General features: G+C 52.5%; 2 protein-coding genes and 1 pseudogene across 5 annotated transcripts in view; 2 read left to right on the top strand and 1 right to left on the bottom strand.

Annotated features, from left to right (window-relative positions):
• The window catches only part of Bcar1 (BCAR1 scaffold protein, Cas family member), a 38775-nt gene extending 36670 nt beyond the window's left edge, over window positions 1–2105 (top strand). For all 4 annotated transcript variants that reach the window (XM_076837635.2, XM_076837637.2, XM_076837636.2 and 1 more), the window contains one exon: window positions 1128–2105. In XM_076837635.2, coding sequence (XP_076693750.2) covers window positions 1128–1640 — 513 coding nt within the window. In that variant the 3' untranslated portion in view covers window positions 1641–2105. The remainder of the gene's footprint in view (window positions 1–1127) is intronic.
• Window positions 2106–7879: 5774 nt separating this feature from the next.
• On the bottom strand, window positions 7880–9731 carry LOC143383249 (chymotrypsinogen B-like; annotated as a pseudogene).
• Window positions 9732–16150: 6419 nt separating this feature from the next.
• LOC143383941 (chymotrypsinogen B) lies at window positions 16151–20401 on the top strand. The gene is made up of 7 exons (XM_076838961.1): window positions 16151–16202; window positions 17424–17527; window positions 17613–17692; window positions 17797–17875; window positions 18090–18270; window positions 19053–19186; window positions 20240–20401. Exons 1-7 carry the CDS (start codon window positions 16151–16153, stop codon window positions 20399–20401), a joined length of 792 nt encoding a protein of 263 aa, XP_076695076.1.
• The last annotated feature ends 6819 nt before the right edge of the window (window positions 20402–27220 follow it).

Raw genomic sequence — 27220 nt, 5'->3', positions numbered from 1 at the left:
CATTTATCTGCAGAGTTTTCTTCATAGTTTCAGTCATCTCTTAGGTTAGGAAAGGGGTGACTTAAAAATGCTAAGGGGGGCTGGAGTTGTGGCTCAGTGGTAGAGCACTTGCCTTGTAAGTGTGAGGCACTGGGTTCAATCCTCAGCACCACATAAAAGCAAATAAAGGCATTGAGTCCATAGTCCATATACAACTAAAAAAAAAAAAAAATGCTAAAAGGGTTTATGTCCAACTGTGAAGATAATTAAAAGAGTTAAAATATAGAATAGCACAAAATAAAGACAATGACATTACCCATCAAGGTACGGAGCCAGGCAGAGGAGAGAGCCTGTGCCACCCTAAGCCCTGGCCACATGGCTTCCACTGTCAACTGGGGCATGTGGAATGTGAAATGATTGAGAAGTGTCTGGCACGAAGAAGATACTTAGGAAAAGGAGCATTAATAATTGAAATCAAATATGGATATCCATATTTGAAAAAATAATATATCTGTGACATTTAAAAAATATTTTATGAATATTTTTTTCAATGTGCTGAGGATCAAACCCAGTGCCTCACACGTGCCAGGCAAGTGCTCACCACTGAGCTACACACCAGTCCCTGGAATCTACATTGTTTTAAGAAATAGCCACCTACTTTATCCTCCTTCTGTACTCTTGCATCATGGGATCCCCCTACCAGTACTGGGAATTGAAACTAAGGGTGCTTTTCTACTAATCACATCTCCAGCCCGCGTTCAAAATTGTGTTTTGAGGGGGCTGGGGTTATGGCTCAGTGGTAGAGTGCTTGCCTAGTGTGTGCGAGGTCCTTGGTTCAATCCTCAGCACCACATAAAAGTAGATAAATAAAATAAAGGTATTGTGTCCAATTATAACTAAAAAATAAAATTTAACAAAAAATTATGTTTTGAGGCAGGGTCTGAGTGGCCAAGGCTGTCCTCCAACCTGCTGCCTCAGCTTCTCGAGTGACTGGAATAGCAGACGAGCGCCCCCGCTCCTGCCTCCAGCATGTTCTGTTCTGATCCTATTCCTGGATACTTTGGTTGCCCCTAGTTTTAGTTTTGTGAACAGTGGTACACATGTCTATCTGAGAGCCTCACCTTTGTCCTGCTCCCCCACCTCCCCAGCTGAAGCAGTTTGAGCGCCTGGAGCAGGAGGTATCACGCCCCATAGACCATGACCTGGCCAACTGGACGCCGGCCCAGCCCTTGGCACCAGGGCGCACAGGTGGCCTGGGGCCCTCAGACCGGCAGCTGCTGCTCTTCTACCTCGAGCAGTGTGAAGCCAACCTGACCACGCTGACCGACGCAGTGGAAGCCTTCTTCACCGCTGTGGCCACCAACCAGCCGCCCAAGATCTTCGTGGCGCATAGCAAGTTCGTCATCCTCAGCGCCCACAAGCTAGTGTTTATTGGGGACACGCTGTCACGGCAGGCCAAGGCAGCTGACGTACGCAGCCAGGTTACCCACTATAGCAACCTGCTGTGCGATCTTCTGCGTGGTATTGTGGCCACCACCAAGGCTGCTGCCCTACAGTACCCATCACCCTCTGCTGCCCAGGACATGGTGGACAGGGTCAAGGAGTTGGGCCACAGTACCCAACAGTTCCGCCGGGTCTTAGGCCAGCTGGCCACTGCCTGAGAGCAGATGACAAGGGTGTGGAGGCAGGGGAGGCGGCAGCAATGGCCCGAGCTACCCCAGGCAGCCATCCTGAGAGTGGATGCCCCACAGGCTTGGGGACAGGGAACCCCAGCTTTGCCTCGGGCCCAGTGCCCTCTACTGTCCAGGGATTTGTACATATTTATGACAGGGCAGGATGGTGGGATGGCATCTCAAAGGAGCCAGGGCCAAGGAGCCAGCTGGTGCTGTCCCTGAGACAGCTATAGGACCAGGAGGGTGGCCACAGAGGGCCAGGGTGGAGGCCCATATGCTCCAGTCCCCAGGGCTTCCTGTGGCCCTTGGCCTAACCCTGTCCCCGAGACGGGTAAGTGCAGCAGTGGCGTATTCCTTCTCTGTGGGAGAAAACCCGAAAGAACTATTTTTCATTATTGATTTTCCAATCATTTGACTAATAGTCTACATTTAATAAAATTTTGAAAATGAAAAGCAGCTGCCTAAGGAGTGTGAGGGTCGAGCCAGGGCCGGTGGCTGGGAGGCAGATGGGCCCTCAGATGCTGCGGAGTGTGAATGGCAGATTTAAGGGGAAGTGATGTAAGAGAAGAGGACTGGGTGGCCTCTCAGGAGGGTGAAGGAAAAGTGGGTTCCCTTAGAAGAAAACCAGGGCCCTCACAAGTAGGGCTGGCCTGGACCTGGGAGATGAAGCCTCAGGTACTGGACGGGATGGGGAGAGGCTGGGCACAGCCTGCCACTGGATACAGGGCCTGAGGCCTAGAAGTCTCAGGGTGAGCACAGCCCATCAAGGCGGCAGCTGTGTGGTCCCCTGGCATGTGGTGGAGGCCATTCCAGAGAGTGCGTGTCCACACACCAGCAGCCAGCCCCTGCCGCCAGAAGGCAGATCCAGCAGGAAGATGAGCCCTGCTGGGTCCCATGGAGCAAGGACACCGCTGGAGGAAATTGGTTGTGCACACCAAGAAATTGATTTTCACAGAATTTATCTAAAACTTCTTTTGCGGGGAGAGGGAGAGTGGTTACCCGGGATTGAACTCGGGGGCACTTGACTACTGAGCCATATCCCCAGTCCTACTTTGTATTTTATTTAGAGACGGGGTCCCACTGAGTTGCTTAGCACCTCACTTTTGCTAAGGCTGGCTTTGAACTCGAAATCCTCCTGCCTCAACCTCCTGAGCTGCTGGGATTGCAGGTGTGCGCCACAGTGCCCAGCCAAAACTGTGTTCTTATAGGGAAACTCATTTCAGTTTGTGGGATTCCCAAAGTGTACTATTTGAATCTCCAAGTTGGGAGGGTAGAGGCCCAGAGCAGGCCCTTGCCCTCCCCAGGCTTCCACCAGCAGCCTGTAGCCCGTGGGGGCTCAAGGGTGTGCCAGGTGCTCCTGCTGTTGCCCCCAGCTCTGGCCATTCTGCATAAGAACTTGGCTCCGTCTGTACAGAAGTGGGTAAGGCCGGGTGATCTGCCAACCTACTTGGTTCTTGGCTCCACAGGGGGGCCACCTACACCCAGCAACCCCTAGCAAATTAGGTGGGGGCAACAAAGGTGCAGGAAGCTGCTCCTGGTAGGGTTTGAGGGAGAGCGGATTATGCATATGTTGGGGTAGGAGGAGGCTTGGCTACCTTCCAGAACCTCTCAGAACCAAGGCATGATCTCAGTGACACAGGCACGTGCAGTTGCCCCAGGACACAATGTCCACCAAGGTCCCTTCTTCTGGCAGACCAGAGGGCCCCCAGAGTCACTCTGTAGAAGAGACAGGACCTGTCTCCAAGCCTGAGGGGGGTGCCTGGCCCACTGGAATCCAGGGAGCGGGCAGAAAAATAACTTTTGTGGGCACAGTGATCATGACCAAACTGCACACATCTGGACTGGGTGGCAGTCCAGCTCTTCTCCTGGAGGAGCCTGGCCATTGTCTGGAGCCAGTTGGCTCCTCCAGCTCACAGAGCCAATGTGGGGGCTGGATTCCCGTGGGCAGCACAGCACCAGGCCTGGCCAGGGGACCCTCCTTGGGCATCTTTTAGCATCAGTCTGGCCTTCTGGTGGGCACGGGGGAAGGTGAAGGTAAGCAGAGAAGGGCAGAGGGGAGTAGGCAGCTCAGGCCTCTGGGGAGAGAGGAGAGCTGTGGCCCTCCTGGCCTGACCAGATCTGGGCTCTGTCAGCTAGTGAACAGCACCAAGGCCCCAGCACAGATCATCACATCAGTGATCTTGCTGCCTCAGGACTTCTTATATTTGGCAGTGGCCACAAAGGGCAGAGCCACCTGTTATAGCTTGTTGGGGTCTTTGCAGAGAGAGGAGGCAACAGAGACAGGGCCCCTTGACCCACCCAGGCCTCGTGGAGGGGCATCCAGGAAGCACCCTGAACCTTAATAAAATCAGCTGTGGGCACAGCACCTGTCAAATCCCACCCCAGGCAGAGCTTCAACAGAGTGCAGACCAGCCATGCCCTGCCCACTCTGGGCACCTCAGCCCTTCAGCTGCTGTGGACAGGCAGTGTGAGGGCCCCTTCTTTCTTCCCATGGAAGAGTTGGACTTCTCTGATGAAGGCATCGGGACCAGGTAGCACCTCCCTCTTCCCCTTCCTGGCTGATTCTGTCAGTGACAGGCGAGAACCCTGGGCCCAGCAGGGTTGGGCTTAGGCCTGGAAGGCAGAACCAGGTGCTCTAGAGGAGGAAAATCAGGCCATGGACTGTAGGAAGGACTGGTGAGGAAGGTGAGCCAGCGCCACCCTCCCAGAGTACTGGACCAGAACTGTCCACTGGACTCCCAGTCATGATGTAGGGGAACTGTACTCTCCCTGCCTGGCCCTGGAGAGCCTCACAGGCCTGCTTGTGCTTGGAGTTTGCTTCAGGCTCTGTCATTAACTCTCATTTTCATTTTGTGTTTGGTAGATTTTTAATTTAGAGGATTTGAAAGAAATGGAATGATTTATGACTGCTACAATTCAGAAGTGTGCTTGAAATTTTGACCAGAATCTAAATTGCATCTCCCTAAAAAGCCCCTGTAGGAACACAGGCTTGTGCTAGGTGTTCCTGCAGCCACTGTGACCCCTGACAGCCTGCAAGGAAGCTGGCCTTGTAGCTGGGCCGGCAGGCAGGATCCCAGGCTTGAGAGGAGGGCAGGAAACCTTGGCAGGGTATTGTTGAGGAAGACAGCACACAGGTCCCCTAGGGTGTGCTCAAACACTCTTGGGACCAGGGTGGGATCTGGGTGGACCTCTGAGTGGAGGACGGGAGAATTCTGAGGATACTGGGCTGGGAGACAAAGTGGGCTCGGAGCAGGTGGAATAGGAACAACAATGGGGCAGAGGAAGCTGTGGAGACCCAGGGAGAAATGACACGTGACATTCAGGGTTGTTCAATTTTTTTATTTTCATGTTTTTCAACAATGCCCAAAGGCTAGGGGTGTATATCAACAGTAGAGCACTTGCCTAGCATCCCCAAGGTCCTGGGTTCAAGTCCCAGCACCACAAGAAACCAATGAGAAAAACGTATTCATTGGTTACGGTGCTAGGGACGAGCCCAGGCCTCACTCATGCCAGGCAATGCTCCAGCCCTGAGCCACATCCCAGCCCAAACATTTCAGAAGCAGAAGGTATGCGTGGGAAAGAGGAGACATCTGGGTAGAGTTGCTGGTGGGCCCTGAAGGGCCAAGGGCACTGGCCAGGGGCTTTGCCCGTTCCCCAGGAGGTCTCGCTCCCAGAGCCTGCTGTCACCCTGCTGTGGTCACACCAGTCCATCTCCTGACTACCTCAGCACCTGAAGGGGCTCCTATTCAGAGGCAAAGCCAGATGCCCTGGCTACCATGCAGTGTCCCTTCTTGGGGAGAGGAGAGGTGGCAGCCCATACAAGGGCTCATGGCTGACACCTCAGAGGGCAAGGAAGTGTTCCCAGTAGGCTGCACCCTAGCTGAGCCACTGAATCTCATAGGGCCTCAGTGCATCCCGCTCTTGTTTTGGGTCTTGTTTTCCCTGTTTGCACAATGAAGGCACAGGACTGACCTCCCAGGGTTCCCCATGCTGCAATACAGGTGGCCTGGGGGGCACGTCTTAGGAGGTGGAGTGGCAGCACTAGGGTGGCTGTCTCTGCAGGTTGCAGCTGAGTTATAGGAGGTTTTGCGCAGACCCTTTTGCTTCTGAGTGCAGTGTTTGGTTGAGGTTGAGAGGGATGAGGGTCCTCTGGCCCTGGGGACCCCAGTTTCCTGAGCTTTAGACTTACCTGACCACACAGTAGGCAACAGTTCTGGCTGATGAGGGAACCCTGCAGAAGTGGAAGCCAGTCCTGTCCTGGGGAGGAAGAAGGTAAAGGTCACTACTCCCACCTGGGCTGCACCCCTAGCGTGGCCAGCACCCCAGAGTGACCCCCACACGCCCAGAATGCCCTCTCACCTAAGGGACACCTGCCAAGACCAGGGACTGGGGACAGCATTCTTCCCATTGATGATCCTGGACGGGCCCCTCAGCATGGGGTGGAGGGGAGACTGAAGCCTGGAGGGTGGGGACAGGCATGGAATGGTGCCCAGCAGGCCAGGATAAAGACCTGACACTTCCAGGCCTCCTTGGCACACTTGTATCTAGAGCTTTGGCCACTGCAGGGCACCCGCCTCTAGCCTGACAGCCACCTTCAGGTGCCCTTGCAGAGGGGGCCCAAGAATCTGGGCATTAAGTTGGGGATCAGAGTTAGGAAGCTGGGTTCAGAGACCCCCACAGTGGGCAGCTGCTCTGACCTGCTCTGTTCCCCTCTGAGCTCAGAGTTCTGGGACATAGGCCTCGGTTACCCTCCCCTGGGAGTCTGCAGCAGGAATGGGTTGGGTGCCTGGAGATACAGACCCAAGAGGCTGCCCACAGGGCCACAGGGCTGAGCCGGAGGAGCTCACAGGGGGCTGGAGGGATGGTTGTGGGAAGGCTGGGGTGGCAGAGACCAGGGGCTGGAAGACAAATTTAGAAGGTGAACAAACCAGGTGACCCCTGGCTTCTGGGGTGGGTGACTGAATAGATGGATGAAACCAAGACAAGAGAGGGGACCCAGATATGTCTACTTGAGTTTGAGGTTCCTCCAAGCATAGCTGAGGCCCAGGAGAGCCAAGCAAGCAAAAATACCCAGGGGGACTGAGAAGGAGTGCCCAGAGGAGTGGGCAGGTGCCTGGCAGGGTATGAGAAGATGGCACAACTGGCCACCAGGGGGAACCTGGTGCCCCACAGAGGGGGGTGCTCAGTGGTAGAAGGACTTGCATCCCCACAGCCCATTTCCTGCTTCTGGGTGTTTGGGCCCCAGCAGGCAGGTGTGAGGGGGAGGGGGCTTCCAGGCTGCCTGGGCCTCCCACTCACCAGCTGCTACCCTCAGGGGAGGCTGAGGACCAGCCAGAGGCCTGTGATGGTGTATGGCGGGGGAGGGGGGCATTATGTTTACTGAGCCCACCAATCACAGCTTGCCTTGCCATCCCTCCTTATCACGAGTCCTTGGGCTGATAAAGTCACCTGGCTCTAGCATAGGACTGGGAAAGAGGCACCCTGGAGGGGCCATCATGGGGAAGAGTCCCCAGAACCACAGGCAGGTGGGGCCGAACAGGCCAGTTCCCCAGCCGCTGGCTCCCCAGGGAGGGTCTCTGAGCATGCTGACAGGTAAGGGCCCCGATGTCCTGATGGCATGAGATGGGAGTGGAGAAGGCCTTTTAGGTTGACCAGCAGCTCCACCCATCCAGATCCCATCTTCCTTCTTCCCTTTTTCCTCTTTCTTTCTTTCTTTTCTCTCTTTTCTTTCTTTCCAGGGATTGAACTCAGGGGCAGTTGACTGCTGAGCCACATCCCCAGCCCCTTTTTGTATTTTATTTAGAGACAGGGTCCCACTGAGTTGCTTAGTGCCTCGCTTTTGCTGAGGCTGGCTTTGAACTCACGATCCTCCCGAGCTGTGCCTTTTTCTTTTTTCTTTTGGGTTCAAACTCACAATCATCCTGCCTCAGCCTCCCAAATTGCTGGGATTACAGGTGCATGCCTGTCTTCCATCATCCCTCTTTTCACCCCCATTTCATTTGCCTATGTCATTCCTGGCCACCGCATGGGAAGCTAAAGCCCAAATGAAGAAGACTACGAAGGGACCCTCTTAAAACCCTGGTCTGACCCAGCCCAGTCCAAACCAGGGAAGGCCCAAGCTCAGGAGCAAAGTGAGGACTTGGAGTCCCCCAGGGAAACAGCACTGACAGGCACTCCAGGCATTTCAGGCTTTGTGGGGAGCAGGGTAAGAGGAGGCCAGAGCTGGTTCAGGGATTCAGATGACCGTCAGGATCTGCTACACCCAGGACGTGAGCTCTGTGACACGGGCATGCTGGAGGTGGGGCGGGTACTGCTGCCCCAAGACATGGTACCCACCAGAGTCCAGGCTCCATCCTTCTGGCAGACCAGGGGGCCCCCCAGAGTCAGACTACAGGAGAGGGAGAAGGGGCTTTGATCAGGCAGTGCAGGCAGCCTGGCCCAGGGACCCCTGGACATTATTCCTAGAGGCCAGTCCAGGGCCTGACACCAGTAGATGTTCAGTACATGCTCACTGGGTGGATGGATAATGGAAGAGTCAGCAGATCCTTGGGTGGTTTGTGCCCCTGGAAGTCTGGGCCACCCTCAGGGTGAGGTCCCAAAATAGAAGCTCGATAAAGATGGTTTGACTAACAAAGGAAGGGGGGGTGGAGGTGGCTATAGGGCCACGGTAAGCAGGCAAGGGCTGCCTGAGCCTTTCTGGGCCACCATGTCCCACTGTCCAGGCTGAATACTGCACAACTCCAGGAAGTGTTGTTCTTTGGATGCCAATGGCAACTCTAAGAGTAGAGCCCTTTCCTGGCACCCTCTGCTGATACCATCAGTGATCAGCCAGGGGTCCTGTCTCCCTGCCTATTCATGGCTGGCGTGTCCCTGGAGAGAGGGAAGGGTCCTGGAGAAACACCTATTTAGTATTCCTGTTTCCTCTCTCCCTACCCAAGGCCTGGCTTTTGCGTGAACCCATCCAGGATCGGGGAGGAGAGGGTGTGGGGAGAGCCAGGAGCCTGGACTGTGCAGGGGATGATCTTGCATGGCAGCAGTGGTCTTGCTGCTGAGGACTGTGCAGTTGGCATTTGAGAGGAGGGGCAGGGCCACCACTGTGCAGCCTGGTTGCCCTGGTGGCCCCAGGCACAGTGCTACAGTCTGGTGGGCAGGATGGGTGGTCAGCACCACAGCCCATCGTGCTCATTTCCCAACCAGACTGGCTTGTCATTAATGTGACTGGTCTTGCCCCAGCCAGAGGTGACACTCTATGTCCCAGCAGAGAAATCGTCATCAGCGTCAGACAGGCACACAGCAGACACAGTCTGGGAGAAGCGGGCAGGCGTGTTAGCTTCAGCAGGGTGATGTCATTGCGGACAGTCAGCAGGCTGAAGTTGGGGTTCTTGAAAACCTGTGGGCGAGGACCAGACAGGTGAGGCCCGCGAGCGCTCAGGGTCTGCAGGTTTCCAGGAGACAGGCTCTTTCAGGTGGCCCTTCAGGACCGCAGACCCACGGGAGCCAGGAAAAAGGATTCTGGGGCCATCCCAGCCCCACCACATTCCCTTGCTGTGCCAGCTCCCTCTGCCCCTGAGCTGTGCCCCTGCCCTGTCCAGCTGGTCTGTGTGCCTTTGTGATCTTGATGACCTGGATGTTCTCTTTATCGGAGCCCTAGTCAAACTCTTCAGCCACCACCAGGTCGGTTGTCCTAGGCAATGAGACATAGAGCGTTGAGGACAGGGAGTGGGCCCTGTGCCCTGCCTCACCCTGACTGGAGCTGGTAGCAGAATCCCAAGGCTGCCCAGTGCTCACTTGACTCCACAGTGGGCAGCGGTGACCACCCAGTTCTCGCTGATGAGGGAGCCCCCGCAGAAGTGGAAGCCGGTTTTGTCCTGGTGAGGAAGAAGATGAGGGTCACTACTCCCACCTGGGCTGCAGCCTGCACCCCCAGCCTGGCCAGCACCCCAGAGTGCCCCCGACTACACAAAATGCCCCTCTCACCTGCAGGGACACCTGCCAGGGCAAGAAGCCAGGGACAGCATCCTCTCTATTGACGATCCTGAACAGGTCACTCAGCACCGGGTGGATGGCAGGAACCTGCATCCTGGGGGTTAGGGTAGGGTGAGGGGAGAGGCCAAGTTTGAGATTGAGGCCACTAAGTCCCAACTTCTTTCACCCTTACCTGGGCCAGCTTCTGGGACCCAGCCTGGCTCACCCCTTCCCTCCTCTGGGAAGCCAGCCCTGACTCTCCCACCTTAGTCCTGGTACCTCTCAGGTGCAACTCGGTGTGACTTGTGCTGAGCAGAGGAGGCAGAAGACTCAGTCGCCCACGCTCCCTGTCAAGGGAAGCCCAACAGGGGCAGTGAGGGAGCAGGGAGGACCAGGGAGCTAGGCTCTGTGTTTCAGCCTGGGCCCAGCATTGCCTGCTTGGTGGAAGTCAGTTTCCCCACCAGCAAAAGAAGATCTGGTGCCAGGCTCACAGGGTTGGTATGAAGATGTGTGACAAAAGTCTGGGGTGTAGCTCAGTGGTGGGGTGCTGGCCTAGCCTGCACCAGGACCTGGGTTCCACCCCAGCACCAAAAAAAAAAAAAAAAAAAAAAAAGTTGCCTGAAGCAGCAGCACATAGTAGGTGCTCAGTGACTGGAGGCTAAAAGGGTAAGTTTCAGAGTTTCAAAATGGAAGGGTTTGAAGGGGCCACCAAAGCCCCATACTCACTGCTGACTGCTCCGAGAAGATTTTGTCCCTCCACACCAGCCTCCCTATCCCCTACACAGGGTTCAGGCCTCAGGACAGCTTTACAAATTCTGCCTCCTTTGGGGCCTCAGGCTGACTGGACATGGGGTTAGGAACAGGGCTCCCCAGCTGCCGGGTTGTGGGGTCGCATCTGGGCCTGTGAGCGAGAATGTGGTCTGGTCCAACCCTCCCGATGTCCCCCCTATAGAGCTGGGGCCAGTGAGGCTCAGAGGGGGTGGGACTCACCCTGGCTCCCAACACTGCACGGCTCAACTGGGGGCAGGATTGGGGGTGAAGGGGACCCAGCCTTCCTGTCAGCACGGGCACCAACCAAAGGCAGTAGGTGGGGGTCAGGGCAGGCTGTGGTGCTGAAGTTAAAGAGAGGAGCGCACCCGCCTAGGGCTGCCCCTTATATCCCTGAGCGCAGGCTGTTATCTGAGACCTTGGAGTGATAATCCCTTCCCCGGGTGTGTGCCCTGGTGGGAAGATGTGATAGAACAGGGCTGGCAGGGGTCCCTGGGATGGCAGCAGCTGCAGTCCACAGTGGAGCGTGGGGACAAGGGCCAAGGGCCAAGCCGGGGCTGAACAAGGGGACTTTTGACCTGCATTCTTCCTCCTCCAGCCCTGCTCTGAGGTTGCATTCAGAAGCCCACCATATGAGCCCCAACTTAATCTCTTGTGTTCTGGAGGACCTTGCACAAATACCTGAGTCCATTTGTTGTTCAAATAGCCCTGGGTAGTGTGGTCAAGAGGGGAGAGGTTTGGGGACCAGGCTTTTGCCCCCTGCTGTGGAACAGAGGAGTGACTGGCCAGGGGTTGAGGACGCACCACCTGGTCTTGGGAATGGCCAAGAGGGCTCTGCTGGAGGTCTGGGGTAGCCACTTGGGCTGAGTGGCTCAGAGGGACAAGCTGCCTTCACTCCGTGCAAGGTCCCCTCCTTCAGGAGTCAGTGTGCACAGGATCCTGGAGGTGGCCATGTGGCTACTTAGGGCAAGACTGAGACTATGGAGAAGCCAGGGTGCTGGGCCAGCAGCTCCCCCGCGAGAGCTGGCGGAGGCTGGGCTCAAGGCACCAGGCTGGGCGTGGAGGCAGCAGGTAGACCTGGCTACTGGTTTGGTTCACAGGGTGGGAAGTGGGGAGGAGGGAGAAATTTGGGGTTTAGGCTGCCAGGTGTAGGGCAAGCCCCCAAAGGGCATAAGAAATGATGAACCATGGCTGTTGGTATTTCCATTGCATCGATGACCATGATGTATTTGTTCACAGTACAGGTTTTGGTGTCAGAAGTTATGGAGCCTCAGGCAATTTACTCACCCTCTCTGATTCCTTTCTATGTATGTGTGACAGAAGGACATGATCCATGTTGAAAGCACCAGGACCAAGCCTAACAGTCCTTGTTTTTTCTTGAACCAACTGCCTGCTCATGCCCTTTGCTCATGTTAGAAGATGGGAGAGGCATGTGGGTTGGGGATGTGGCTCAAGGGGTAGTGCGCTCGCCTGGCACATGCGTGCGGCCCGGGTTTGATCCTCAGCACCACAAACAAAGATGTTGTGTAATATTTAAAAAATAAGTATTAAAAAAAAAAAAAAGATGGGAGAGGCATGGCCACATGTATCCGGTGGGAAAGCAGAAGGGGAACAGGATTCAGTATCTCCTGACCTGTGTGCACATTGCAGTTCCCCCTGTCAGCCAGGCTGGCCAGACCTCTCCTGGAATAAAAGAAGGAAAAGAAACCCAAATTCCTGCCTTTGGCAGACACATGGGGTGGGTCGGATCTTCAAGGAAAAGTCAATTAAAAATAAATAAGTCAAATATGCGTGGCCACCAGCTCAAAAGTTATTTTATCTTTATCTTCATTGATACAAAAAGGCCAAGGTCTTTAGGACACCCTGAAAGGACACCAATTTAACAACCTAGGAGTTTCCTGAGTGACAAAGGATCCTGCAGGAGGTGCTGTCACTCAGAGGGAACAGCAGAGGCAGCCCCTGGTGGCGGAAGGGCTGAGACTAGGGACAGCAGCGGGGGGGTTCAGCGGTTAAGGGGGCAGCCGAGAAAGGACCTGGCGGGGCCACCTGATCGTCTGCCCAGAGGGCCCAGCAGGTGGGGAGGGACCCTCCCGGGACCCGCCCGGGGCCCGCCCCGACAGCCCCTGCAGCCCCGCCCGCTGCGACACGTGGCAGTGGGAGCCTGCACCTCCGGCGCGGGCCGTGGGAACCCGCGCAGCTGCGGGGCTCGGGGTCGGGGCGCAGGTGCGGGACTCCTGCTTGGGGGACCCTGCAACCGGCCCCGCCCTGCGCTCGCCACACCGACCCCACCCGAGACCCAGAAGCCCCGGAAAGCGACGAGTTAGGGGCGGGTCTGAGGCTGCGCGGGGGTCGGAGGTCCGCGCCCCTCCGGGACCACAGCCGGGCCAGAGGTGGCAGAGGAGGAGACGTCCCTGCTGCCCGGGCCCTGTCGCCTTCCTTCCTCCTCCTTCCTTCCTCCCACCCGGGGGTGGGGGGGCAGAATGCTGGACTCTCTCCATGGGCTCTGGAACTTCATGTGACATGGTCGTGAACGGTCCTCCTTTCATCCTGCTCCTGTCACCACGCTTCTGAAGCTCACCCAGGGGTCCAGGGGGGCAGCAGCTTCTCCCTTTTTGTTAAGGGCGTCCCTGTGCGTGCGCTGTGGTCTGGGAAGTCACCTCTGCATCTTGATGTGGACGTCTGCTGGCCTTCTTGGGAATGGGCCTCACGCACTGGACTGTTCACTTACAAATGGCTTAAGATGGCAAAGTTGCTGTTATGTGGGCTTCGCCACCAATCAAGTCATGCCACTGATTGTCCACCTTTTTCTTCAATAGCGAAATACAGGCTTTGGAACCCTTGCCCCATTCTGAGGGTCACCTTTGTGAAATTTCCCTTCCAGAGTAACAGGCCTGCCCGGCATTGGGACATTGGAGGGGACTGTGGGGCACTGGGCATGGGTCCCTTAGTACTGGCACTTCTAAAGGACATAGAATTTGGGAACTGTTTACCCCAGAGATTAGGACGTTTCTCACAGAGCCAGTAGTTGATGGCACAATCCCCATGTGGAGCAATTTAAGAGCGCTTCTTTGCCCAAACTCTCCCCACCAGGGTTCATCCTGCTCCAGGTGTGGTGGAGGGGAATGTTTTCTGCATGAAAGGTGCATTTTGCCCCCTCAGTCTAGCAGGTCCCACTGCAGCTCACTTGGAAGACAGTCCCCCTCTCGTGCTGTGTGCAAACCCTGTGTTTCTGCTGACTTCCTCTCTGCCTGCCAGCTCTCAGCATCCCCATCTCAGTGCATGTGCTGCTAAGTGGACGCCAGCTCCCACTTCCAGAGTGCCAACAGCTTCCAAATTGAATGGTCTCTTGCTCCTCCACACCCAGCTAGACCACTGCCATGGCCAGTGTCCCTTGGGTCAGATGCAGTCATGTGGCAGAGCTTAGCCAATGGAATGTGGATCCCTAAAGTGTGTCACTTTCAGGCCTGATCTAGGGGAGCCTCCCAAGGAAGTACCACCATGCCCTTTCCCCTCCCCTGCTGGGTGCTAATGCACAGGGAAGACTCAGGCATTGGTGGCAGAGTTGCTGTCAGGCTAGGGACCATGAAAACTGTGAAGCAGAACATCAGTCTCACCTCCCCTCAGGCCATGGCTCTGCCTTGGCTGTTGCTTAACAACTAACAAGCAGTCATCAGTCAATGGATGATTGATGGATCTTTAGTCTCTCAAGTTTGCAGTACTCTTTACTGTATTTTCCTGGGTTCCACTTTTCCCCTAGAATTTCTGACTCTTCCCTCCTGGTCTGCCTTGGAGTTACGCCTCTTCTCACAGGCTCCTGGAGCGCATCCATCTCCGCTCCTGCAAATTCCTAGGGAGAAGCAATTCCCATGTTCATGGATTGGGTCCACCAGCCCCAGGGATTTCAGGAAGCCCTACCCAGTCTGCACTATTGCCCTGTCGCATGTGGCCTCTAGTAAGCAAGGCAGGGAGAAGTTCAGTCACAGAGAGGTACTCAGGAGATCCGTATTCTCACAGGGAATGGCGTCCACAGGCAGGGCTCTTCAAGGCATCCTGGGTTTGGGGGAAGTGTTTTGTAAAAATAGGAGGCCCTGATCCAGGATACAACTATACCCTGCAGCTTCCTTGGGTTTGGCCTTGAGTGGGTGTTGTGCTGAAGTAACAGGCTTGCCTGGCATTGGGACATTGGAGGGGTCTGTGGGGCACTGGACATGGGTCCCTTAGTACTGGCACTTCCAAGACACTGGAACCTGGACACCTGACTAGAGTCTAGCCTCTGTAGATGAAGGACCCCCCCCCCATTCAGGTCCTGCCTCTGAGGAGTCATATCCCAACTGTCCTTTCCATCAATAAATAATTATATTGAAGTGTTTATATATGGCGAACCACAGATCAGTGTGCAGTGCTCTAAGTGCAGCCAACACCACAAGCAAGGTACAAGCCTGGTTGTTACTCAAACCCAGCCTCTGCTGTTGCAAACCATGGTTGCGTAAGGACATCACTGAGGAAGTAAGATGAGGTGGTGGCTGTCTGCAGCCCTGTGACCCCTTCCTGGGGCTCCACACTTCCAGCTTGGATCCCCCAAAGGATGGTTCAAGGCTTGTCTCCCTCCCTCGCCCTGGAGCCTTCCCAGGACAGACACCTCCTGTTCTCAAGTTCGCAGTGAGGTTAGTTCTCACAGTTGACCTAACTGGGCTGTTTGCGGCTTGCTGCTCTGGAAAAGTCCCTGGGAGAAGGAAAATACAAATGTGTGGGCCATCTACTTGGAATGAGTGAGGGGGAACCCCCCCAAATATTAATATTTCAATAAATAACCCAGGCCTGGGACCTGGGTTATATGAATTCCTTATGCTCAAAGTCAGGGCTGACACTGGGCTGCACCCCGGGGCTGCCACACAGGTGGTTAGGGTGTAGAAAAGCCTGGGTATCAGTTAGGCTGGGACTGTGGGCCACACAGACACGGGCCGGGGCCTGCAGGACCCTCATGGCCTGGTTCCACTTCAACCAGATGCTAAGCATTGTGACTGGCCTCTGTGACGGAGAACACACAACTCCAAAACTGATTCAAGTTCAAATCCACACTTTGACTTTACAAAGACCAGTGGCACTGTCCTGCTCGCTTGGACCAGTTTCTGCTATTCCTTCTCAGTCCTCTCCACACAGGGACTGTGGGTGGGACTGGGCACAGGTGACCCCCTAGATAATTCTGAGTGTCCATGCAACCTTTTGCTTTTCGATGAATGTCCCCCGTTGAAACACTCTTCACTGAGAACCTGAAGTCCATGTTTATGGTCCTGAGCCAGCAGCAGGAGAGATTCTGGGGGCCTCCGGGCTACCCGGTCAGGCTTCTTTGAACCTTGTGATGGGATTGCATTTAATTAGGAGCTGGGAAGCCCACCGGTGGCACTAGGAGTGACAGAGTCCCCTGCTCTGCCTCCTGGCAAAGTCTGCATGAGCTGGCTCTGAGGGGCTGAGCGCCTGCCTGGCACTGCCTTGGCCTCAGCACCTGGGGTGCCGGGTGTTGCTGAGGCTCGCAGGTGGCTTTGGAATGGAGCAGCTGTCCTCTTCCCAGGGTGTTCCAGGATGAGAGCCAGGAGTGGGAAATCTGGACCCCGACTTATCGCCCAAGGACCCTGGATAACAGGGAGCGCGGCTTCTAGGCCTTCCTGGTTGGGCAGGGCCAGAGGGACTGGCCTCAGCTTGAGATCCTCAGCGACATAAAAGGGGCTCCAGGGCAGGCAGGCGGCACCTTTCCTGACTGAAGCACCATGGCCTCTCTGTGGCTTCTCTCCTGCTTCACCCTCCTGGGGACCGCCTTCGGTGAGTGTTGGGACCCAGTAACCGGCCAGGCTTGGGAGGAGGCCAGAGAGGAGGTTCCTGAGCCCCTTGTGGACCCTGCAGTGGGGCCCCATTGGAGGAACCAGAGGGGCATGACCCTGAGCTAGGGCTGAGCCCCATTCCCTGTCCCCAGGAGCAGGACTCAGGCACCTGCAGGGAGAAAAGGGGTCTTTTGGGGCTTTCTGAGCCCTCCCACCCTGCTCAGTAGGAGAAAAGACAAACCTACACCCAGCCATGGTCTGTGGCCCAGAAGGGGCTCAGCTGGGGTGCTGTGGGAGGGGTGAGGGCTGCAGACCTCCCTGGCGTCCACACAGTGTTCGTATTTATCATGCTGGGCACGTGCTGAGCATTGTGTTTTCTATTAAAGAGGAAGAAAAGAGATAATAAAAAGAAAATGGCATCCACATGTCTACTGTCAGGATTTAGCAGTTCTTACCTTTTTGTAGGTTTGCTTCAGGTATTACATCTTCTTTTGTTAATTATTTTTATTTTATTTTTGGAAGGTTTTGGTTTTCTCTTGAGGCTGCCCCTAAACTGCGAGACTCTAAGCAATCCTCCTGCCTCGGCCTTCCAAGTGGCTGGGATTATAGCTGTGCACCACTTAGCTCAGCACCCTGCTAAGATGTTTTTATTTATTTCTTTGTTGTATTGGTGATTGAACCCAGGGTTGCTCTACCATTGAGCTACATGCCCAGTCCTTTTTATTTTTTGAGTCAGGGTCTTGTTAAGTTGCAGAGGCTGGCCTCAAACTTGCAATCTTCCTGCCTAAGCCTCTCAAGTAGGGGGTATGACATCCCCTGCTCCCAACAATCTAACAGCAAAGCTTTGACCTGGGAAACTGAATTGTTCTCTCCATTTAACAACTGAGAAAGCTGAGAATTGGAATGCAGCCTTGACTGGTCTAAGGTCTACAGAGAAGAAGGGGGACCTAGAGTGGAGCCCAGGCAGTCTGATGGCCCAGCCCATTTTTTCCTTCTGGCAGGGCAGGTCTGGGTGGGGACAGCCATGTCCATCTGCATCCCTGGAAACATGACTGAGATTGGCAGCTAGGAGAATTTTCCAGAGGAGGTGGTACTGTTCTGTGGGGTCCTGAGCTGGACTGGGGGGTTGAAGTAGAAATCAGGAATCCTGCAAAATGGGCAGTTTAGGTCAGATTGAATCCCAGCTAAAGCCCTTCACCTGGCTCCCTTATGGCCCCCTCAGGCTGCGGGGTACCTGCCATCCACCCCGTGCTGAGTGGCCTGTCGAGGATCGTCAATGGAGAGGATGCTATCCCTGGCTCCTGGCCCTGGCAGGTGTCCCTGCAGGTGAGAGGGGCGTTCTGGGGTACTGGCTGGGCTGGGGGTACAGGCTGCAGGTGGGAGTAGTGACCCTCATCTTCTTCCTCACCAGGACAAAACTGGCTTCCACTTCTGCGGGGGCTCCCTCATCAGCGAGAACTGGGTGGTCACTGCTGCCCACTGCGGAGTCAAGTGAGCACTGGGCAGCCTTGGGATTCTGCTACCAGCTCCAGTCAGGGTGAGGCAGGGCACAGGGCCCACTCCCCGTCCTCAACCCTCCATGTCTCATTGCCTAGGACAACCGACCTGGTGGTGGCTGGAGAGTTTGACCAGGGCTCCGATAAAGAGAACATCCAGGTCATCAAGATCGCAAAGGTACACAGGCCAGCTGGACAGGGCAGGGGCCCAGCTCAGGGGCAGAGGAGCTGGCACAGCAAGGGAACGCAGTGGGGCTGGGATGACCCTACAATCCTTTTCCCTGGTTCCTGTGGGTCTGCTGTCCTAAAGGGCCACCTGAAAGAGCCTGTCTCCTGGAAACCCGCAGACCCTGAGCGCTCGCGGGCCTCACCTGTCTGGTCCTCGCCCACAGGTTTTCAAGAACCCCAAGTTCAGCCTGCTGACTGTCCGCAATGACATCACCCTGCTGAAGCTAGCCACGCCTGCCCGCTTCTCCCAGACCGTGTCTGCTGTGTGTCTGCCTGACGCTAATGACGATTTCCCCGCTGGGACACAGTGTGTCACCACCGGCTGGGGCAAGACCAAGTACAATGGTAAGTGTGACCTGCCTTTGCACAGCGGGTGCTGTCCCTGGCATTGGGGCTGCCTGACCAGTGGGGGTCTCCAGCTAGGCCTCATCTGGCTTTTTTTGTTGTTGTTGTCTAAATCCCAACATTCGTAAGTCTTCCCATTCCTTTATTAAAAAATCTATAAAATGTCCAAATGAGTTAAAAATTTTAAATCGACCAAATGCAAATAAAAATGAAGGTAAAAGGTTGGTAGTGATATGCTTGATCAGAAAGCCCCTAAACCTAGGCACAAGTAGGGAGGCCTCACAGGCCTATGTGGGACCCACAGAGGACGTGTCCAGTGTGGTCGTCTGTCCGGCTCAGGCAGGGAGTGTCCAGTTCCCCCGTATGGCTAGGAGTTCAATGCCCAGGTCTGTTCAGAGTCCTGAGAAGGAAGCCTGGCTCACCTGCCCCGAGCCACCTCTCAGCTTATCACTCGATTTTCTCCCTGCAGAGTCCCCTGTTCTGTTACAGACAGAGGCGGCCAAGGAGGGGAGAAGGGAGGTGCTTCCTGGCCCTCCCTGAGAGTGGCAGGTTGCAGGTGTCCCCTTCGAGGAAGTCTACCCCTTCCCTGGGAAGAAAGAAGGGGCCCCTCATGCTGCCTGCCCACAGTGGCTGCCGGGCGGAGGCCCCAGGGCTGGACAGGGTGGACCTGACAGGCGCTGTGCCCACAGCTGATTTTAAGGATCAGGAACTTTCCTGGTCCCCCGCTCTCCGTGGCTGGTGGGCCTGAGGGTCCCTGACTGTGCCTTCTCTTGTCTCTGCAGCCAACAAGACCCCTGACAAGCTGCAGCAGGCAGTCCTCCCCCTGGTGTCCACTGCTGACTGCAAGAAGTCCTGGGGCAGCAAGATCACTGATGTGATGATCTGTGCTGGGGCCAGCGGCGTCTCCTCCTGCATGGTACGGCCACTTGGTGCTGTCCACTCCCTGACAGAGCCCAGACCTGGTCAGGCCAGGAGGGCCACAGCTCTCCTCCCTCCCCAGAGGCCTGAGCTGCCCACTCCCCTCTGCCCTTCTCTGCTTACCTTCACCTTCCCCCGTGCCCACCAGAAGGCCAGACTGATGCTAAAAGATGCCCAAGGAGGGTCCCCTGGCCAGGCCTGGTGCTGTGCTGCCCACGGGAATCCAGCCCCCACATTGGCTCTGTGAGCTGGAGGAGCCAGCTGGCTTCAGACAATGGCCAGGCTCCTCCAGGAGCAGAGCTGGACTGCCACCCAGTCCAGATGTGCGCAGTTTGGTCATGATCACTGTGCTCACAAAAGTCGTTTCCCTGCCCGCTCCCTGGATTCCAGTGGGCCAGGTGCTGGGTTTCTGTTATCACAACTAAAAGGCTCAGGTAAACTGGGCTAACTGGGCTGCACAAAATAACCACATAAGAGACACAGATACCTTTTTCTTTGGATTCGCTGTGACAGCTCCTCTGACCTTAAGGGTCCGCAGGAAGAGAGAGAGTGAGAACACGCGCTGACCCCTTTTATTGAGGAGAAGCTATTCAAATGAGGCAAGGGGTCAGGTTTCAGGGGGCTGAGTCTATTTTCCAGATGTCCACTGTCAGCAGGTTGACGGACACCTGGGTGCTGTCCACTTGCTGTCAGAGCCCAGATCTGGTCAGGCCAGGAGGTACACCTGGGTAGGCCACACCCAGGGGCACAGTAAGAAGAGGGGACACACACAAGGCACTTCCATGGAAGATTCTATCCTAAACAGGGCAAGGGGTTATATTACAAAGGAACAGGTGAGCGTGGCTTCACCCATGGGGCTATACCAAGACACACCCATGCACGAGACACCAACCCTCAAACCCAAGAAGGGTGGGGAAAGCTCTGCCACATTTCTGTGACTGAGTGCCTCAGCACCCAGCCGGGGAGTGTGACTCAGTCATGTGCAAGGTTGGTCTCCCATAGCCAGGCACCCCTGTCAGGCTTGGAGACAAGTTCCTTCTCTCTCCTTCAGGGCGACTCTGGGGGCCCTCTGGTCTGCCAGAAGAATGGAGCCTGGACTCTGGTGGGCATCGTGTCCTGGGGCAGCGGCACCTGCTCTACCACCACCCCTGCTGTGTATGCCCGCGTCACTGCACTCATACCCTGGGTTCAGGAGATCCTGGCAGCCAACTGAACCATGGTTCCGGCCATTCCCACTCCAGTGATTTCCAATAAATTGATCTAATCAGAAACACCTACCACGTGTGTCTTTCTGTGATCCAGGGGACATGGGAATGGGGTTGTCCATGTTGCCCCCCAAGGGATGGTGTTCCTGTCCCCTATCCAGGGTGTAGGTGTCCTGGCAATCCCTCCTCCTCAGGGAGCTGAGGTCTTTATCTCCTCCCTGCTGCGGACTCCACTCCAGGTCAGCCTCAAGCCCTGCCTCCTGGAGCCAACTGGACCCATGGAGCTTTCTGGAAGGCAGCAGCCCTTCTGCCTCTGCCAAGGCTCCAGCCACTTTCTCTGCCCACAGCCTCTCCCTACCCAGTGTCCCTTCAGACCCCGGCCTCGGCACACGCTGCACACACACCCTGCTGCCAGCAAGGACAGCACTGAGTGTTGGCTCTGCTTGTCCTAGAGGTTGGATGGCCCTCCATGTAACCCTTCGCACGGCTGCAGGCAGAGCTGGCTCTTTCCTCAGGCCGTGTAAGGACTGGCGCTCTCTCTCTCTCTCTCTCTCTCTCTCTCTCTCTCTCTGTGAGGTTAGCCAACTGTGAAGCCCAACGCCATCAGTTCTTTAAGGAGATGCAGATTCATGGTGTCCCTTGTCAACATTTCTCCTCATTATTACCTGGAGTATATTTCCATGAAGATACCTCCCCAGTACCACTTAAGTCCCAGTGACACTATTCACATAGAACACACAGGGCAAAATTTTACCTTTCCCTTTACCATTTGTGTGTGTGTGTGTGTGTGTGTGTGTGTGTGTGTGTGTAGTGCTGTGAGTTGAACCCAGGGCCTCACACAGGCTAGGCAGGCACCTTACCATGGAACTGTATCTGTAGTCTTTTCAAAAACTTTGAGACACGTTCTCTCTAAGTTGCCCAGGAGTCCTCAAACTTGTGATTCTCCTGCCTTGAAGTAGCTGGGGTTTCAGGTGTGCGCCACGACACCTGCTCTTTATGAATTTTTTAAGCACCACTGAGTTAAAGTCTTTTTTTATTTTTTATTTTGAGACAGGCTCTCCTTAAGTTGCTTAAGCCCTCGCTAAGTTGCTGAGGCTGACTTTGAATTTGCAATCCTCCTGCCTCAGCCTCCTGAGCCACTGGGATTACAGGAATGTGTCACCAGGTCCACTGTGTCCTTTACCAGATTTTAAGATAGCGATTTTGTTCCCCACCCTCCTCCAACAGTGATACAATTGTTTTTATTTTTGTGTTTTAGAATCATGAAGTTGGGGATCTAGACACATTTGAGGGTTGTGATCCATTCTAACAGCCTATTGAAGCTCACAGGGTCCCTTCTTTGGCCAGCGGGAGCTTCTCCAGTAGCTCTCCAGATGTTTATTGGGGTTCACAGGGTACTTTGTTGCTGCCTCACCATGACAAGGTGCCCCAGCTCCTGTCAGTGCCTGCAGGTCTTTATTGTTCCTGTTTTTTGTTTGTTTGTTTGTTTTTAACCATTTTAACTTTTTTATTTGTTTTAATTAGTTATACGTGACAGTAGAATGCATTTATGCACTTTGACATATCATACATAGATGGGATATAATTTCTCATTTTTCTGAGTGCACATGTTGCAGAATCACATTGGTCATGCAGTCACATATATACCTAGTAATAATGTCTGGTTCATTCTACTATCTTTCCTATCCCCACATCCCCACCCCTTCCCTCCCATCCCTTCCCTCTACCTAATCAAAGGTAATGCTATTCTTCTCTAGTGCCCCCTGCCTTTTTGTGAATTAGCATCCTTTTTTAAAGGGTTTTTATAATTTTTCTTTAGATGCTTTTTTTTATTGGTTGTTCAAAACATTATAAAGCTCTTGACATATCATATTTCATACATTTGATTCAAGTGGGTTATGAACTCCCATTTTTACCCCATATACAGATTGCAGAATTACATCGGTTACACATCCACGTTTTTACATATTGCCATACTAGTGTCTGTTGTATTCTGCTATCTTTCCTATCCTCTACTATCCCCCCTCCCCTCCCCTCCCATCTTCTCTCTCTACCCCATCTACTGTAATTCATTTCTCTCCCTTGATTTTTTTTTCCCTTTCCCCTCACATCCTCTTGTATGTAATTTTGTATAACAACGAAGGTCTCCTTCCATTTCCATGCAATTTCCCTTCTCTCTCCCTTTCCCTCCCACCTCTCGTCCCTGTTTAATGTTAATCTTTTCCTCCTGCTCTTCCTCCCTGCTCTGTTTTTAGTTGCTCTCCTTATATCAAAGAAGACATTTGGCATTTGTTTTTTTAGGGATTGGCTAGTAGTTGCTTTTAAGACTGGTTTGGCTTCAGCAGTTTTACCATGATTTGGGGTTTTTCGTTCAATTTATCCTGCTTGGGGTTCTTGGAGACTCTTAAAATCATGGATCAAGAAACCGTTTTGGAACTTTCTCAGCTGTCATCTTTCCAAATACTGCTTTTGCCCCTTCCCTCCATCTTCAGGAACCGCAGTCATACACATTGTAACAGGCTGAGTCACGGCCACCCAATGACGTGTGACGTCACGCCTGCTGTCTAATGAGGAAAAAAGGCCTCTGCATTCGTGAATGTAATGCAAATCTCCAGGTGGGAAGCATTCTGGATTATCCAGGTGGGTCCTGAGTCCAATTACAAGTGTCCGGAAAGAGCCGCAGTAGGTTGGACTTGGAGGAACTGGGACGTGAAGGGGTGAAGTGGAGACTGGTGTGTTGCAGCCACCAGAAGCTGGAGAGGCGACAGGTGGGAGTGTGGCTCTGTTGACACCTTAACTTCAGCACAGTGGGATTCATGATGGACTCCCAGAACTGTGAAGGAATGAATCTCCGTTGTTTGAAGCCTCTGGGTTTGGGACCATTTGTTCTAACAATCTCAGGAAACTAACAAACCTCTGCTAGACTTTTCTCTCTCTCCCAGGTAGCTCTTTTGTTGTGTTTTGTATTTTTCATTCCTATTTCAGATTGGATTTTTTTCTACTGTACTAATTTTCCCTTCATCTCTTAAACCCAATCATTTAGCTAATAATGTTTGTTATCGTAGCTTTTTTTTTTTTTCTTTTTTTTTTTTTTGTGGTGCTGGAGATTGAACCCAGGGCCTTGTGCATGGAAGGCAAACACTCTACCAACTGAGCTATCTCCCCAGCCCAGTAGCTTTCTCTTTAAGAATTTCCTTTTGAGTCTTCTAAAACACTTCTGAGTTCTCTGCTGAAATTTCAGTCTTTTGGGGGGGAGGGGTCGTGGAGGTACCGGGGATTGAGTTCAGGGGCCCTTGGCCACAGAGCCACATCCTCAGCCCTATTTTGTATTTTATTTAGAGAGAGGGTCTTTTTGAGTTGCTTAGCACCTCTCCATTGCTGAGGCTGGCTTTGAACTTGTGATTCCCTTGCCTCAGCCTCCAGAGCCGCTCCAATTACAGGCCTGCATCCCTGAGTTTGGCTGATATCTCAGTCTTATCCACGTGTCCTGTGGGTCTGTTTCCTTGTTGTTCTCTTGAGGTTTGCACATGCTCTGATCCACATGTAGAGCTATATTTTTTCATTGAGTTCTGGGCACTATATGAGAAAACTTCTAGAGGTGATTTGGAACTCTGTATGGTTTCATCTTCCTTCACAGAGACCTCCTTATGCTTCTGAAAACCTGTGAGTGGCACTAGCATCTTCAGATCAATTTTACCTCATCAGGGATTCGGGTGATATAAAATAGGAGTTTTCCTCCTAGGACCTCAGAACCACTGAAGTTCATTACTATGTCTGCAGGGCTGGGATGGAACTCCGGACCTCGTGCAAGCCAGGCCAGGCTCTGCTACTGGGCTGTGGCCCAGCCCTTCACCACTGAGCATGATGTTCTCTGTGGGGATTTATTTATTTATTTTGGTACCAGGGATTGAACCCAGGGGCACTGACCCACTGAACCACATCCCCAGTCCCCCTACCCCCCTTTTTATTTATTAGGAACAGGGTTATGCTAAATTGCTGGGGCTGGCTTTGAACTTGTGATCCTCCTGCCTCAGCCTCCCAAACCACTGGGATTACAGGCTACAGGCAGGTGCCACCACATCTGGCATATTTTCTTTTTTCTTTAAATATTTTTATTAGTTACTGATGGGCCTTTATTTATTCATATGTGGTGCTGAGAATCAAATCCAGTGCCTCACACACGCTAGGATAAGTGCTCTCCACTGAGCCACAACCCCAGCCCCCAGGGTATTTCTTTTTTAACAAGTTCCCTTCTATTCCTGCTTTTCTAAATGCCTTTATTATTATTATTATTATTATTATGAAATGATGTTGGATTTTCTCCAAGTTATTTTCTGCATCAATGGAGACGATCATGTGATTTTTTCCCCCATGCATTCTATTAACGTGGTATATTACACTGATTGATTTTCTCATGTTGAATCACCCTTGCATGCTTTGGACAAATTCCTCTTGGTCATAGTGTATAATCTTTTAAATTTATTTTTGGATTCGGTTTGCTGGTATCTTATTGAAGATTTCTGCATTCATATTTATGAGGGATGTCGGCATTAACTTTTCTTTCTTGCAATGTTTTATCAGGCTTTGGTATGGGGTAATGCTGGCTTGCTAATTTCTTCATGTTTATTCATGTGTGATTTTTAAAACATTTTAATTTGGATAGTCAGCTCATTCATGTTCAGCCTTTTTTCTTTCCTAATATATTTCTGGCTGTGCTGCTTTGGTGTCATCCTTAAATTTTTAAAAATAATATTATTATATTTTTATACCTTTAATTTATTTATTTATATTTATATGGTGCTAAGGATTGAACCTAGTGCCTCACACATGCTAGGCAAGCGCTCTACCACTGAGCTACAGCCCCAGCCCTTGAAATGTATTCAATACTATTTTTATTTCTATTATGATTTCATTTTTAATTCTTGAGGTACTTTGTAGTACATGGCCTCCAGCTTTTAGTGTGTACTTTATTGAAGAATAACATAGGTGCATGGCTCACAAGTGAGCAATTCAATGACTTTCCACAATTTGAATGACATTTACATTGCAATTAGGTCCAGAAATAAACCAGAAGACCCCATGTGCCCTCTGTGTCTCTAGCTCCCACCCCTAGAGGTTTTTTTTTTTTTAATCACTGTTTTTTTAAATATATATATATATATATATATATATATATATATATATATACACACACACACACACACACACACATACATATATATATGTGTGTGTGTGTGTATATATGTATATATTTTAGTTGTAGATGGAAATATCATCTTTATTTTGTTTAGTCTTTTTATGTGGTGCTGGAGATCAAACCCAGTGCCTCATGTATGCTAGGCAAATGCTCTACTACTGAGCCAGAAACCCAGAAACCCAGCCCCCATAGTTCAACATTTTGACAGCTTTGGAACTTGACATAAGTGGAATCATCCAGCAGTGCCCTTGAGTTTTTTCAAACAAAGTTTTTTGGTTTTTTTTTTTTTCAATTTTGTCCTCTTCAATCTGAGGAATTTATCTCCATCTGTCTTCAACTAGAAAATGATATCTTTTTTTTTTTTTTTTTTAGTACTAGGGTTTGATCCCAGGGCCACTCTACCACTGAGCTACATCCCCAGCCTTTTTAAAAATCATTTTTTATTTTGAGACAGAGTCTCACTAAGTTGCTAAGACTGTCCTCAAACTTGTGATCCTCTTGCCTCAGCCTCCTGGGCGCTGGGATTATAGGTGTGCGCCACCGTGTCCTGCAACAACATAACAGATGGAATCAATAGTAAAATGAATACAGTTCATAAATGAACAGACTGTAAGGTCAATTAACTCTCCCAGAAGAAGCAGAAAGAGAAGCAGAAAGCCTGATGTGGTGGCATACACTTGTAATCCCAGCAGTTTGGAGATTTGAGGCAGGAGGATTGTAAATTCCAGGTGAGCCTTGGCAACTTAATGAGACCCTGTCTCAAAATAAAATATAATTTTTAAAAGGGCTGGGCATGTAGCTCAGGAGTACAGTGCCCCTGGGTTCAAACCCCAGTAACTCAAAACAAAACAAATAATCTCTTACATTTCTCACTTCAATCACCAGTTTTCATGCCTATAATTTTGTACTGTTTTTTCATTCCATGCTGTGTCGCAGGGATGGAGCCCAGGGCCTTGCACGTGCTAAGTGAATGCTCTGCTGCTGAGCTCAACCTCCAGCCCTGGGGCTTCTTTCTTTCTTTCCTTTTTGTTTTTTGGTACCTGGGATTTAACCCAGGTGTGCCTAGCCACTGAGTCACATCCCCAGCCCTTTTTATTTTTTTGTTTTGAGACAGTCTCACTTAATTGCTTAGGGTCTTGCTAAGTGGATGAAGCTGACCTCAAACTTGCTATCCTCCTGCCTCAGACTTGTGAGCTGCTGGGATTACAGGCGTGTGCCTCTGTCTTTTTCATACTTGATACCACTAACATTTTATCTTGTTTAGTATTGATTATGCCTGTTTTAAATGTGGGTTCATTTCCCCCCTCGTATCTGTTTCTAATGGAATCTGTAATCCCAATTTATGGATTTTCTTTTGAAGTAGCTGAGCTTCTCAGACATCTTGTGATTTTACTTATTCCCATAAGGTCTTTGGAAAGAGGCCAAAATCCCTAGCGGTGTCAATCCCTTTGCTGAGGCTGTGGAAAGCTGTGGGTGAGCCCGAGTTTGTAGAGCCCAGGCATCAGAAAGCCACTAGCCACTTCTTATCCCACGGAGAATCTTCTTCAGTCTGCATTTTGTGCTCACGGGATGGGGCCAAGGATATGGTCTGCCAGTCCTCCTGCTCCTCACTGGCCCTGGATTAGCTGTC

Source organism: Callospermophilus lateralis, chromosome 18 (genome assembly GCF_048772815.1).
Source record: "Callospermophilus lateralis isolate mCalLat2 chromosome 18, mCalLat2.hap1, whole genome shotgun sequence".
NCBI classification, from domain to species: domain Eukaryota; kingdom Metazoa; phylum Chordata; class Mammalia; order Rodentia; family Sciuridae; genus Callospermophilus; species Callospermophilus lateralis.
This window is presented reverse-complemented; position numbering and strand designations above follow the sequence as displayed.

Excerpts from the sequence above, each read along its gene's own strand:
- LOC143383941 (XM_076838961.1), top strand. The coding sequence starts at position 16,151 with ATGGCCTCTCTGTGGCTTCTCTCCTGCTTCACCCTCCTGGGGACCGCC. Across the intron at positions 18,271-19,052 it reads GGGCAAGACCAAGTACAATG|CCAACAAGACCCCTGACAAG; the intron begins GTAAGTGTGACC and ends TTGTCTCTGCAG. Across the intron at positions 19,187-20,239 it reads GCGGCGTCTCCTCCTGCATG|GGCGACTCTGGGGGCCCTCT; the intron begins GTACGGCCACTT and ends TCTCTCCTTCAG.